Source organism: Leucopleurus acutus, assembly GCF_964270905.1.
Source record: "Leucopleurus acutus genome assembly, chromosome: 16".
Lineage (NCBI taxonomy): Eukaryota > Metazoa > Chordata > Mammalia > Artiodactyla > Delphinidae > Leucopleurus > Leucopleurus acutus.
Genome location: NC_139158.1, coordinates 87288770 through 87302797, shown reverse-complemented (window position 1 = coordinate 87302797; position 14028 = coordinate 87288770). Strand labels below are relative to the sequence as shown.

The following is a 14028-nucleotide window of genomic DNA, read 5'->3' as shown; positions in this document are numbered from 1 at the left end:
CTCTAAGAGGTCCTCACGGCTGCGCCCCTCCCCACGGGCTAAGCTGGGACCCTCCTGGGATGCTGAGGAGATCTGGGACCCTCCCACCCACAGACGCAACAACCTGCTTGCCCAGGACCAGGTGTGACCTTCCCCCCAGCTGGGAGGGTCCCTGGGTGTGACCTTGGGAGGGTCCTTGATGGACCTTAAAAGCTCTGCTGGGGTGGGTGTAACCAGAGGCTGCTGGGACCACCAGCTGAGGACCAGGCCCCCCCTGTCACAGGTAAACAGGCCTGGGCTCCAGGCTGGGCCTCCCCACCCGCGGTGATGCTGGGGAGGCTATCGGGGGCTTTTCCAGGGGCTTCAGGCTGCGGCAAGGGCGGCTGGGGAAGAGCTTTACCCACTTGGAAATGTGCTGGGTGCGTGCGGAAGTCCGGCTTTACCAGGGTGTTAGCAGACGCTTTGCTTACCTTTTAATTTAACGTAATTTCAAACAAAGGTAACAGAAGTTGCAAAAAGTGTGCAGAGAACGATACGCTCCATCCAGCTTCACCAGTGCTTCCATTTTGTCCCATGTGGTTTGTCACATGCATAAACTTTTATTTCTGAACCCTTAGAGAGTAAGTTGCAGGTACCATGCCCTTGAGCCCGCACACTTCATTATTAAACCAGGGAGTTCGGCATTGTTGCAGTGGTTATACCTTCGCCCAGCCCACACTCAGATGGTAACTGTCGAATAATTTCGCAGATGCGGATACGTGTCTTCCTGACCGACATCCCCTCTAGAGCCTGAGGTGCAGTCAGCTCTGTCTCTCCACTCCGGGCCGAATCCTCCGTCTTTGTCATTCACGACCTGGACTGACGTCCTGAGAGGCCTTTGCAGAGTCTGTGTGATGCCTCCTCATGATTGGTTGAGGTCTGCATTTATTTATTTATTTTTTTGCGGTACGTGGGCCTCTCCCTGTTGTGGCCTCTCCCATTGCGTAGCACAGGCTCCGGACGCGCAGGCTCAGCGGCCATGGCTCACGGGCCCAGCCGCTCCGCGGCATGTGGGATCTTCCCGGACCGGGGCACGAACCCATGTCCCCTGCATCGGCAGGCGGACTCTCAACCACTGCGCCACCAGGGAAGCCAGAGGTCTGCATTTTTGAGGCTGTGTCCCCCGCGGTGCATCATGCCTGGGGCTCATGAAGTCAGGCTGTCCTGTCTCTGGGGACACTGATGGCTTTCCCTTTGTAATTAGTAGGTAGCTTGGGGAGATAATTTGAGACCACACGGACGTCCTGCTTCACTTACCACTATGAAGGCTGCATACACTGTCCTTTCTTAGACCTCTGCATTTATTCCTGAGCAGAGTTTTGAAAGGACGGCTGTGTTCCTAGCAGAGAGGGATGTGGATAAGGGACCCAGCTGGGAGGCTGCTTAGGATTGTAGACTTGGATGCAGGCATCTGGTTCTGGATCAACTTGCTGATGGGTGTAGGGAGGGAGGAGGGGTCCAGGATGCCGTGTGTGCCGCCTGCTTGGCGAGGAGGGTAAGGGGCTGAAGAGGCCGAGGACTTGGCCCCCCAGTACTCTGTTGAATAGAAACGGTGAGTGTGGGCTTCCCTGGTGACGCAGCGGTTAAGAATCCGCCTGCCAACGCAGGGGACATGGGTTCGAGCCCTGGTCCGGGAAGATCCCACATGCTGCGGAGCAATTAAGCCTGTGCGCCACAACTACTGAGCCTGCGCTCTAGAGCCCGCGAGCCACAACTACTGAGCCTGTGTGCTGCAACTAGCGAAGCCCACGTGCCTAGAGCCCGTGCTCTGCAACAAGAGAAGCCACCGCAATGAGAAGCCCGCGCACCGCAACAAGGAGTGGCCCCTGCTCACCACAACTAGAGAAAGCCTGTGCGCAGCAACGAAGACCCAACACAGCCAAAAGTAAATAAATAAATAAATAAATAAATAAATAAATAAATAAATAAAAGAAACGGCGAGTGTGGGCATCCCTCTCTTGTTCCTGATCTTGAAAGTCTTTTCACTTTTCACCATCGAATTAAGTGTGGGTTTGTCACATGCGGCCTTTGTTATGCTGTGGTATAGCCCTTCCATAAGCCCAGCATTTTAAATGTGCTGTTGAACTCAGCTTGCTAATATTTCGCTGAGAATCTGTGCATCTGTATTCGTCAGGGGTGTTATCAGTCTGTAACTGTGGTTTCCTGCGGCGTCCTCCTCATCTGGCTTCGGTATCAGGATAGTGCTGAATTCGGGAGTGTTCTCTCTCCTTCAGTTTCCTAGTTCTCGTCTGTGTAATAATTTTCCTGCCCATTCTTGCTTGTTTATGTTGTGCTTTTCCAAATGAACTTTAAAATCAGCTTATCAGGGGCTTCCCTGGTGGTCCTGTGGGTAAGACTCCGGGCTCCCAGTGCAGGGGGCCCGGGTTCGATCCCTGGTCAGGGAACTGGATCCCGCATGCACGCCGCAACTAAGACCCAGAGCAGCCAAATAAATAAATAAACGCTAAAAAGATAAAAATAAAATAAACTCAGCGTATCTGCCCTCTGATTCATCTGAGCGTTTTTACTGGAGCTGCATTAGACTCTTAGATCCATTTAGGAAGGATTGACGGCAGCAGTCGTGTTGCAGCGCTTTCCCATCCCATTGTCAGAGGCTCTACTGTGGCTCTCGGGAGCTTCTCAGTTCTCCTGCGTATTTACTGGTAGGCTCATCCACGGTCTTCTGTTTCTGCTGGTATTTTTGGAATGCTTCCTGTAGCTGGATGTTTTGTGTACGTTGAGGCTCCTGACATGACAATTCATGGCACTCGGCCAGCTTCCTGACTTCACGGGCATCTTCCGTCGCCGCCCCTCCCAACAGGACGCCCACGTGGGAGGGCATGGGTGGGCTCTCTGTGGGAGGGCGGGTGTTGGTGTATCAGTCATCTGTTGCTGTGCAAGACAGCACCCCAAAAGGTGGCGGCTTAAAACAGTCATGACCGCTTCGTCTCACTGCCTATTACCGCACGGTGGGAGCGGTTAACTGGTGGCACAGTCTGGGGGCCTCTGTGGTGGAGCTGGGAGATGCGTCTGACTCTGGCGTCTCCCAAGAGAGCCAGGAGGAGCATGGGGTCCCTGACACGTGCCCGTATCTGCTGGTTGCACGGCTGGCCCTCCCCTTGTCCAGGCAGCTCTACAGTCTAGGAGGTGAGGCTGGATGAGGTCACGGCAAGTAACGGTGGGTGATGCCTGGCACAGGCCAGACATCTTTGGTGGATTTTGGGGGGGTAGATATAACCACAGAGTCTCCCCGGCTTAGAGGGCAGGTCCCCTCCCACCCAGGCTGGCTGGTGCCGTTGAGGAAAGGGCCCCTTCCTGGGTGGGGGCCGCCCACCAGCTCTGCTGGGAGCACCTTTCCACATGCTCTGTTTTTCTGGGTTTCTCTCCCCGCAAACCTGCAGCCCTTTTAGCAAACTGCCCAGGGTCACACTCTCCCTGCCCTCCGGCGACCCCCGCGGGGCCTGACTGGAATTCTGCACAGAGACCCAGGGGCTCTCCCACCGTGGACCAGCGGAGGGATCGCGGGGCGACCCCAGGGGCGGAGAGACCGCTGTGGTCTGGGGGCGGCCCTGGTACTGGGGGAGGGGCGGTGGAGTGGGGGGCATGAGGTGATTTCCACACTCAGACGTTTGAGTCACCCGGGGGCACAGTCGCTCAGGGGAGAGTCAGTGATCTCTGGACTCTGGTCCTGAACTGGCTCCAGCCACCCCTGTTTATGGCCATCAACCCGGGCTGGGGTCGCACCGCTGGTCCCCTGCTGGAGGTGGGCTCAAGTTTTCACTTTGGAGTGGTGGGTTCTCTGACTCAGGGCTGACGCTCCATTTCCTTTTAAAACATCACCTTTGTGTCGCCGTCAGTTCCCTTGCCCGTGGGAGAGGCAGAGTGTGTCCGAGCCCCTGCCCGGTGTGCACGGCCCCTCGGTCCTCGTGTCCCAGATTTCTCATCGCAGGTGAACAGCGCAGAGGACCAGCTGAGCCTCAGATACCGCCCCGCAGAGCCAGGCAGCATCAGAGACGGCATTGCCAGGGCCGCGAAGCCGCCGAGGAGCTATCTCTGGCTGGCCTGCGCGCCCAGGTGGGCCTGTGTCTGGGCTGCTTCCGCTGCACCCAGTGGCTTGATGGAAAAGACTTAGCTCCTGAGCAGGCTGGAGCACAGCTGCTGCAAGATATCCTGCTGGCCCGCCTGAAGCCAGCCGCCAGGAGCAGGGTGCGGCGTGAGGCAGACCGCCTGCCCATGATCCCACAGCTCACGCGGCCAGGTCTGCCGCTCCTGCAGCCGGGGCTTGGCTGCCGGCGCCACCACAACCAGCACCCCTTTGCCAGGAGCCCCGAGGAGGCGCTGGTCTGGACCTTTGACTGTGAGCACTGCGGCAGCCGTCTGAGGCTGAAGACCCGGGTGCGGGGCGGCGGGGCCCGGGGTGAGCCGCGCGCCTGGCTGAGGCCATCGGCGCAGAGATGGGGTCGCTTCCTCCAGCTCTGCTCTCCACGCTTCCAGCGCCGTCCGCCACGCCTCAGCCCCAGGCACGGAGCCTGCCCCTCTCTCCTTTCCCTCGTGAGCACCAGGGCCGCAGGAAGCCGCAAGGTGTGGAGGTGTGGCCACGTCTCCCGCACCGCCAGCCGCTGGCCTTCCGCAAGTCTGTGGGGCGAGGGTGGCTGTGCGGGCAGGGGGCGTCCTGATGCGGGGGCAACCACCGCGCCGTGGAGATGGCCGTGTGGGAGGCTGAAGAGCTGAGTCTCCATGACAAGGAGCTGCTCACGCCGCGTGCCCTCACTGGGGACGAGCACACAGACCCCCACGGCCAGCCCCCCGGAGTCCAGCTGTGCTGCCCCACCTGCCGGGCCACCTGCGGCTCCAGGGAGGCCTTCGAGAACCGCTGCTCCTCCCTGGAGCATACACAGAGGCTGGCCTTAGGCATGACAGTGCCCTGGAAGTGCCGCAGCCTGCCTACCGGGCTTTCCACGCTGGAGCTCTGCCCGAGGTGAGGATGGGGCGGCGGGATGCGCCCACCTTCAGCTTGAACCAGGGTTCCCTGTCCCCTCTGTGTGGCCAGCACCTCCCCAGCCTCTGAGGGGTGGGGAAGGGAGGTCTAGGGAAGCCGCCTGTGCCAGGCGCTGTCTTGCGGAATTTATTCTTGCCCCCCTCCCCCGCCCCCCAGGCCCAACCTCCGTGAGTTCGGGGAAGTGTGCACCAAGGCGCATTCAGAACAGGAGCTGCAGGAGTGGACCCAGCGCACCGGGACGGTGGCGTTGAGGGAGCACAGCCTGGCGGGAGGGGCTGGTGCCTTACCAGGCCCGGCTGCTGGCCAAATACCAGCGGAGCCGCAGTGAGGTCCTGGTGGTGAGTGGAGGCCGAGAGAGTGGCTGGGGGCAGGGCTGGGGCCAGGCTCCCCCGCACAGCTGGCTGAGACCGCTGCAGGCGTATCTATGCACTGCAACCAGCCCCTGGCGCATCAGGCCCAGGAGAAGCAAACTCGGCACGCCTGGACCTTCACTATCCACTCTGAGGTGAGGGGTCAGCACGGCCAGGGTGGGTCAGCTGGGCTCTGGGCTCTGCAGTAGCCTCTCCTGAGGCTGTGATTAGGCTGCCCCGTGGGGTGATTCTGGGGGGTGTCTGGTGCAGAGAAGGAGGGGCCAGGCTGGTCACCCTGAGGGCCCCACACAGCACCATCACCTTGCTCAGCGTCCACAGGGGCTCAGTGACCCCAGTTTGCAGAGGGAGCCCCGAGGTTCAGAGGTTCAAAGAGGCCAAAGACCCTGCTGGTGTCACAGCCCGGAAGCAGGAGGGGAGGGAGTGGTCTGTGCACCAACCTGGACCCTGATGGCTGGGACAGGGTCCAGGGGTCACCTCAGCATCGTCTTCTCCCCCAGGCACCCCTGCTACACGTGGCCCTGCTCAAGCAGGCGCCAGACGCAGACTTCTCACTGGTGGCCCCCAGCCCCTCTCCGGGCAAGTCTTCATGCTGGGGAAGTGCTTCTGCACGCCCGGCTCCCCAGCCCAGTTCCGGGTTGGGGTGCACGTGCAGAGCTCTTGCTTCGGCGCCGTCCAGCAATGGGTGGTCTTCCACTTCTGCCACTGGGCAGTGCTGCTGAGGAAGCTGGAGCTGCAGCTGGGCCAGGTGCGCTCCTGGGGGCTCTGCGGGACGCCTGGCCTTCCAGAGGGGCTGGCACGCTGGCAACTGCCATGTGGGGCCTGGCGTGGAGAGGACGGCCAAGCAGGCAGCCCTGATGGCCACTACAAGGTGCCTGCTCTGGGCCTGGAGCTCTGTCCTGGCGGCCTTGACCTGGGCCCATCTCCGCTGCCAGCTGTCGGCAGAGGCTGCACCAGTGTCTCTACGAGGAGGAGGCGGCTCTGAGCAACTGGTGGCCAAGTGGGTGGGGCAGGCGAGCAGGTGGGGGAGTGGAGGGCCCGGCCAGGCCGCGGCTCTGGTCAGCTGACCCGTGACCTCCCCACCAGGCTGAACCTTCAGGCCGGTATCCCTGAAGACGGCGCTGGAGACGCCAGCCCTGGGCATCCTCTTCCCGCCACCAGGAGCGCTGTACGTGCAGGTGCCCATCCCCTCCCTGGTGCCAGACACGGACAAGGGCTTTCTGCTGGGCTGAGCGGTCAGCACAGCCCTCGTGGCCCCCGTGCCTGCACCTGACCTCAGGGTGCTTGAGGTGCCCGTGGAGACCCGGGCCCGCTCGGAGCAGACGCTGTGGCTGCTGCCGCCCGCCCACTACTGCGCATCCCTGGGGCTGCAGCCCGAGACCAGGCGGATCTTAGAAGTACAGTTCCAGATGGCCCCGCTGGCCCTCCCCCACTGGCACCAGGCCGTTGCCCTGTGCCCTGCCCTCCGCCCGGCAGCAGCTGGCAGAAGCTGCCCGTGGCGGTCGTCACGGGGACCAGCCCAGGGGGCACGCAGCCCCTCGCCCCGCCACTGATCTGCGGCCCCTGTGGCACGGGCAGGACCTACACACTGGCCATGGCCTCCCTGGAGGTCGCCCGCCAGCCCCACACCAAGGCGCTCCTCTGTACGCACACCAACAGGTGAGTCAGAGCCACTCAGGCATGCCCACCACCTGCTCGCCAGGCTGGGCACACGCGGCTGTGATGGCCTCACCCCAGGACAAGAGGGGCACCTGGGGTCCGGGGCTCTGCCTTGTTCGGGGTCACTGGAGGCCTGGGTGGCTACTTCCAGCACATCAGAGAGGGGGGCTGGGCCGGGCGGGCAGCACAGTCCCTGGGGCCGGTCCCAGTCTCTCATCCTCGGGACGCCCCCGACAGTTGTCAGTGCTGGCCTGCGGACGGGGACATCTGCGCTTCATCCCCATTGCCCGCTCTCCATTTGGGCCGTGGGCGCCTCCACAGAGGCCCTGGGCCAGGCAGGTGGTGGGCAGGGGTGTGGCTTGGACCGCCCAGCATTTCCTGGGGCGAGACTTGGGTGTTTTTTGAAGAAACAGATTCTTCACTCTACTGTGAAGTTCCATTTGGCCCGAATCATCTCGGTTCTCCAACACTGGCAGCCGCTCAGGCTTCGGGTCTCCCCATCTCTGCCCGGGGCTGAGTCCCAGCAGGCCTGGGTGCCCAGGGGTCCGAGCGGGGCGGGGCTCCGGCATCTCCTCCGGGTGTGCAGGTCCTGGGCGCCTGAGGGGCTGGGGGGCGAGCCTCCCCGTGGCTCAGGGTCATCCCCAGTCTCCGGCCACCCCAGCTGCCTGACCCCCACTGTGCCCTTCTCTTCCTCCCTCACGTCCTCCCCCACCACCCCGATGCCCTGCTATTGCCCAGTTCTCCTCAGGCTCCGACCTTCCTGTTTCTCTGGGTCTGTCCCCGCTGCTGACATTTGAGCCCCGTGGGGGCCAGTGCAGGGAGGGGTCTGACTGCCTCGCTTGAATTCTGGTGTCCGTTTGAATTCAGGGCTGGACGCACAGTAGGTGCTTTAGCTGCTGAGGCCCTCATGCCCTTTCTTCTCCCTGCCCCCCGCATGGCAGCAGACATCTATATCGCCTAGCATTTCCACAGCCGTGTCAGCAGCGGTCACCCCAAGGCCACTCCGCTCTGGGTGATGGACATGGGCTGCCCACTGAGCCAGACAGACGCGGCCACGCTGCGCTACTGTTGCCTGACCAAGGGCTGCGGGCCTTCCGCGTGCCGATGTGGGCTGAGCTGGAGCGACACCGCGTCCCAGGCCCGCAAGCTCAGGGAGCCCGCCAGCTTCTTCTCCCACATCCTCATCGATGAGGCCACCCAGATGCTGGAGTGAGAGACGCTCACCTCACTACGCTGTGCCACGCCCGGCATCTGCTTGGTCCTGGGGGGCGACCCCATGCAGGTCGCGCCCAGGCTCTCCCGCACGGCGGGGGCCCCGCGGCGGGACCCACGCTGCTGCGCCGCCTGGCCTAGCACTGCCGGGAGGAGATGCACACGGCTGCCAAGAGGGGCCACGTCACTTTGCACGGGAACTACTGCTGCACCGAGGTCATCGTCAGCTTTGTCTCCCGCCACTTCTACGTGGCCGGGGGCAGCCCCATCCACGCCTGCACCACCCCCAGCACTAAGCTGTCACCTTCTGCCACGTGGCGGGCAGCCCGGAGCACGACATGTCTATGACAACTTGCCTGAGCACGGCCGAGGTCGTGCAGGTCGTTGAGAAGGTGCAGGAGGTCGGTGACACCTGGCTTCACTGCTGGGGCCCCCAGGAGCAGAGAGCCATCTGCGCTGTGTCCCACGGTGCTCAGGTAGGCAGTGCCCAGGTAGCCCCAGCTTCCCGGGAGAGCCTCCCTCCCCCACTCCCAGCAGGGAAGCTTGGCGGAGGACAGGGCACGGCCTCCCCGCCCCGTGGCCTGGTGGACCTGTGTGCCCCCAGGCTGGACCTCCTCGGTCTCGGTTTCCCCTTATGTACAAGGGGCTGAGGGATTCACCTCCCAGGGCGTGGGGGCCAGGGTCCTGTTTCTGTCGGGGCCGCTGTCCTTTTGGGGCCCCTCACTGCACATTGAGAGCTCACCCGGGCCTGCCGACCTGGCCGTGTGTGCCCAGGTGAGCTCGCTGAGGCAGGAGCTGAGGAAGAGGAACCTGGCCAGGTCTCTGTGCAGCTTGGAGATCCTGCCAGGTGGGTGCTTGGTGCTGGGGAAGTGGGCCCCCTCCCCCTCCCAGCCTAGCCTGACCATGTGATCGTCCCCCTCCCGGGGCACCCACCCTTCTGGGTGGTGGTGCTGACCATGGTACACGCCCACCGGAGCCTCTGGTGAGCCCGGGGGCACCTGCCCTGGAGTTCTTCACGGACGCTCACGTGCTCAACAGTGTCATGACCCGTGCCCAGTCCCAGGTGGTGGCCGTGGGTGACGCCGTGGCCCTCTGCTCCCTTGGGGCCTGCAGCCAGCTCTGGACGAGCTTCCTCCGTGCATGCGTAGAGCATCGCAGCGTCCGCCCCGGGGGCCTGTCTCTGGGGCAGGTGGAGCAGAGCCTGGTCCAGAGGCAGCGCTGGACCCAATGAGCAGAGAGCTCTGTGGCAGCGGGGGCCGGGGACCCCATCCCAGAGGAGGGGCGGGGGCCCGCAGCCGTGGTGCGGATGGAGGTGGGGGAGCCTGAGGACCCTGAGGACTTCTGGCCTTCCGAGGGGGACCCCTGCGCCGACAGCTCCACCCTGCAGGAGCTCCTGGATGGGACCCGGAGTGTGACCGTGGCCGTCTGGGAGGACGGGCTGCTGGACACCTTCGCCAGGCCCTTGTCCCCCTGGCCGACGCAGCAGTATGTGAACCTGCCACGGGCCACGCTGCAGAACCTGCTTCGCAGGCATCACACGTGGTGCAGCAGGAGACCTTCGAGCGGAGGACCGCCATCCCACCGGGCGATGAGCACCACGGCCCCATCCAGGTCAAGGGCCACCTGCACCACGGGATGGCCTTCGCGGGGGACGAGGTGCGGGTGAAGGTCCTCAGTGAGGGTTTCACAGTGCCGCTGGGCCATGTGGTGAGCGTGCTCCAGAGGGGCTGCCGCCAGCTGGCCTTTGTGTGCTGCGTGGACGAGTGGGACCCCGCGTCGTGACCCCCAGCGATGGCTCTGTGCCCAAGACCTTTGTGCCTGGGTGGAAGGACGCGCTGCGGGTGCCCGTCTACCGCCTCCTGCAGGGCCGTGTGCAGCACGTGGGGTAGGAGCAGTTCTCGGCGGAGGCCCGGCGCCGCCGGCTCTTCCGAGCGTGTAGGCCTGTGCTTCTTCTGAGCGTGGAGGCCTGTGGCGGCAGTGCTTCTACTCCTGCTGGGCGGCGTCCTGAAGGTGCTGCCCGAGGCCACCACCTGGGAGCAGAGTCTCCGAGTTCCAGAGCTGGAACATGGGCTGAAGTTGGGAGCCTCATCCGACCCAGCCTTGGTCTCCGAGGCGCTGCAGAATCACCACGCGGAGCTAAGCCGGGTGCCCAGCTGCTGGGAGGAGTGCCGGAGCTTCCTGACCTCCACCGTGGACAAAAAGAAATTAAAGACGTGGCAGGGCCTGAGGCAGCCGCCCAGCATCCTGGGCCACTTGAACAAGGAGAGCTGCTCTGTCATCTTTGGCGATGTGCAGAGCCTCGGGGACAGCCTGCTGGTGTTGACGGACCAAGGGGGCACGGATTCCAAGGCCAACAAGAGCAGGCGGCAGTTGTGGTGTCACAGCCAGACCTTCCCTGGTCCCCTTTGCCCAGGGAGGGCTCCCTGGGGGGGGAGGCAGAGGCGTCGGAGGAGCCCAGGGCGTGACAGGCACCAGGGCTGGCTTCACCCGCACCCCCTGGTCCCTCGGGTCTGCACCACCAAACAGCTGACCCTGAGAGGCACAGTGGACCCCGAGGACATCGCCATCCTCGAGCCCTACCATGCCCAGGCGTCGGAGATCAGAAGGAGACTCGAGGAAGCTGGTGTCACCGGCGTGACCGTGTGCTCCGCCACCCAGAGGCGGGGTGAGGCTGGCGGCAGCAGGGGCCTCACCACGCCCCCCAGCCCCCACCAGGGAGCGAGCGGCGCGACGCCCTGGCGAGCACCATCTGCGCCTGCCTGGAGAGCGGCCTGGACCCGTGGCACGAGGAGCTGGCTGAAAAGTTCCTGGGCCCAGGAGGCGCTCTGCATCTTCGGTAAGAGCTGCTAGGTGGGGGAGGGGCACTCGGTGGGGGCCTCCGCGGACCCTCCCCCCCACTGGCAGGAGACCAGCTCCTCCCGCACTGCTGCTGCCCGCTCTGGAGCGGACACCTGGACACCTGTGAGACCCAGCGCAGCCTGGTGCCGCCTGCCTCCTGCAGGTCCCGAGGGGCCGTCGTGTCTTCCTGGAGACCCCATCCGCCCACCACCCCCAGGCTGCCAGGACAATGAGGGAGAGCCCTCTGCTGCCGCTGCCTGGGGGGGGCCCCTCTCAGCAGGATCCCACGTGCTTTCAGTGCTCATTGCCGGCCACCTCCCAGCCGCCTGCACCCGCCTGACTGAGCAGGGATCACGGAGCCGGCGCGGCCAAACACAGTCACCACCTCCTTGTCTTGGCTTCTCCAGGGCTGGGAGCAGGCCAGGCCGCACCTGGTGCGCAAACTTGGGAGAAAGGAGGTAGGGTCTGTGATCCCACCCTCCCTGCTGATCTGCGGTGCTGGGACATTTGGTGACAGGGAGCATCTCAGGGGTAGGGGGGTCCTGGACCAGCACGAGACCTGGTGTCCCTGGGAAGGTTTGGGGTCAGGAAGGGAGTCGTGTCAGGGCTGCTCCTGGGTCTCTGGACGTCCCTGACCACACAGGGTGCCGTCTGTGGGGCTCACTTCATTTTTTTAAAAAACATTATTTATTTGTTTATTTTTGGCTGCGTTGGGTCTTCATTGCGGTGCTCAGGCTTTTCTCTAGTTGCGGCGAGCGGGGGCTACTCTTCATTGCGGTGCGCGGGCTTCTCATTGCGGTGGCTTCTCTTGTTGCGGAGCACGGGCTCTAGGCACGTGGGCTTCAGTAGTTGTGGCACGCAGGCTCAGTAGCTGTGGCGCATGGGCTTAGCTGCTCTGCGGCATGTGGGATCTTCCCGGACCAGGGATCGAACCCGTGTCACCTACATTGGCAGGTGGATTCTTAACCACTACGCCACCAGGGAAGTCCCATTTAAAAAAACATACACCAAAAGCCAGTGTCTTTTACTGGAACAGGGTCCTCAGCCCACACTCAAGGAGGCCTCCCTGGAAAAGGCGGCCTTTTCTCTGCCACCACTGCCCCGTCTGACTCAGACCCACAGCCCTGTGTCCTTCAGGGGCTGGCGCCCTGCGAGGGGAACCAGATGACAAGACCCCTGCGGGGGTGCAGGGCTGTGATGGAGGTGCCCCAGGTGGCTGTCCTGTGCTCCACCCAGATTTCTGCAGCCCCCTCACACCCTCAGGCCTGCTCCCAGGTCAGGGCCTTTGGGACAACCTGACCGGGTTTGCATTTCTCTGCAGGACTGAGGACCTTCACCTGCCCCTCAGGGTGCATTTTTGTCCTGCCTTCTGTGGAAACCTCTGCCCCCGAGCCCAGCCCTTCCCGAGGCAGCCCTGACCTTGGAAGCCACTCTCAGTGCAGTCCCACCTCCCCGTGGCCTCTGTGCAGCGGCGACAGCCCGGTGAGCCCTGCTTCAAAGGGCGCGTCTCCTCTAGGGCAGCCACAAAGGCACGCGGAATTCTAGGCTCTCCCGAAAAGCGCCAGAACAGAGGAGGAGCAGACGCCCCGAGCCAGGGAGCCAGGCCCTCATCAACCTGGAGTCAGGGAGGGCTTCCGGGAGGAAGAGGTGTTGAAGCCCCGGCTGGACCGCGGTCAGACAGCTGCGAGCTGGGGCCGAGGGCAGGGCGGGGGGCGGGGCCTCGTCGCAGTGAGGGCCAAGCTTTTAAGTCTCGCGCGATTTGAAGCCTGCGGCCGTGTGTGCCAGGCAGCGAACGAGTCCAGATGAGAGAGAGGCCAGCGAGGCACAAAGCCGCGGGCACGATGGGGCGGGGCGGACGCGGACCTGTGCCCCGGCCTCCACGGCCACACCGGGAGGGCGCTTCGGAGCCGCCCGCAGCCGGGTACCTGCGGTGGCACTGCCTTACCCAGGGAGGTCGCGAGGCGGGGCCAGGGGAGGGAAGCGCCGACCCCGAAGTCCCTCGGACGGCGTGCCAGGCCCCAGCACCCACGGGCAGCTCCCTTGGCGAGCCCTCACCGCAGCGTGCAGGCTCTGGATCAGTGTGACCCAGCACAAACCCACATCTCTGGTCCCCTGGCCTCTCCTGCCCTTCTCCCCTCCCCAGACTTCTCTCTGCCATGCCCCACCCTCTGCTGCTCCGGACATTTCCTTGGAGTAAGCACAATGACTCTGCCCGGGACCCCTGGGAGCCTGGGGACAAGTCCATCTGCAGGACACCCAGGAGGGAGCCCCTCATAGCCACGCGATGCCACAGATAGCATGACAGTGTGGCTGGACGCCCTGGGTGGCATACAGCAGCACGCAGGTGGCTGGAGAGGCCTGGGAGGGGAGCTGCAGGCTGAGACATACCAGCCCTGCAGAGGACACTGGCCATAGCTGGGGTGGTGCTGCTGGGCCTTTCTGACCCAGTTAAGGTCCCCGCCTCACCAAACCGCTTCTCAGTGGGGGAGGGACCCTGTTCCTGACCCCTTGCCCTGGCCACACCTTATCTTCTCAGGGGCCTGCTGTCCTAGTGACCATCACGGTGTGCGTACGGAAAGCTGGTTAGGAGTGTACCGAGGGCGGCTCTGGCCTTTTCCCGTGGACAGTCCTCCTCCGCCGTAGCCAGGGTACACGGCGCTGCCCTCCTGGACCTGAAGGGCCAAGCTGCTGGAGCAGGTAGACGCCGACGACTGCGTCGCCTTCAGGAAGTGAGCGAGCTGCTGGCCGAGCTGGGGGCACACTGGGAGCTGGTGGGGAGGGGCGATGGGCTGTAGGGAGGCCCCGCCCCCAACAGGAGGTATGCATTTGTGTGGACCTGGGGGGGTTACCTACCAGGCTCCCTTGCTAGGACCCTAACCCACCTCGCAATGGGGGTTCTTCAGCTTCTTTTGGGGAGAAGATGGTACTTTTATT

General features: G+C 63.6%; 1 protein-coding gene across 1 annotated transcript; it reads left to right on the top strand.

Annotated features, from left to right (window-relative positions):
* Positions 1–3621: 3621 nt before the first annotated feature.
* On the top strand, positions 3622–13827 carry HELZ2 (helicase with zinc finger 2; the record flags this gene model as incomplete). Its single annotated transcript, XM_082857862.1, is given in 38 exon segments — positions 3622–3626; positions 3954–4148; positions 4150–4175; positions 4178–4573; positions 4576–4691; positions 4695–4996; positions 5174–5275; positions 5277–5355; positions 5415–5522; positions 5886–5964; positions 6012–6174; positions 6176–6246; positions 6249–6293; positions 6296–6364; positions 6367–6385; positions 6472–6483; positions 6485–6614; positions 6618–6831; positions 6834–7044; positions 7981–8002; positions 8006–8123; positions 8126–8174; positions 8176–8254; positions 8258–8351; positions 8354–8394; positions 8398–8548; positions 8551–8732; positions 9031–9107; positions 9188–9233; positions 9236–9455; positions 9507–9799; positions 9802–10027; positions 10030–10142; positions 10146–10220; positions 10223–10244; positions 10247–10921; positions 10972–11092; positions 13773–13827. Coding segments are annotated over 38 exon segments (5001 nt in total).
* Between the last annotated feature and the right edge of the window lie 201 nt (positions 13828–14028).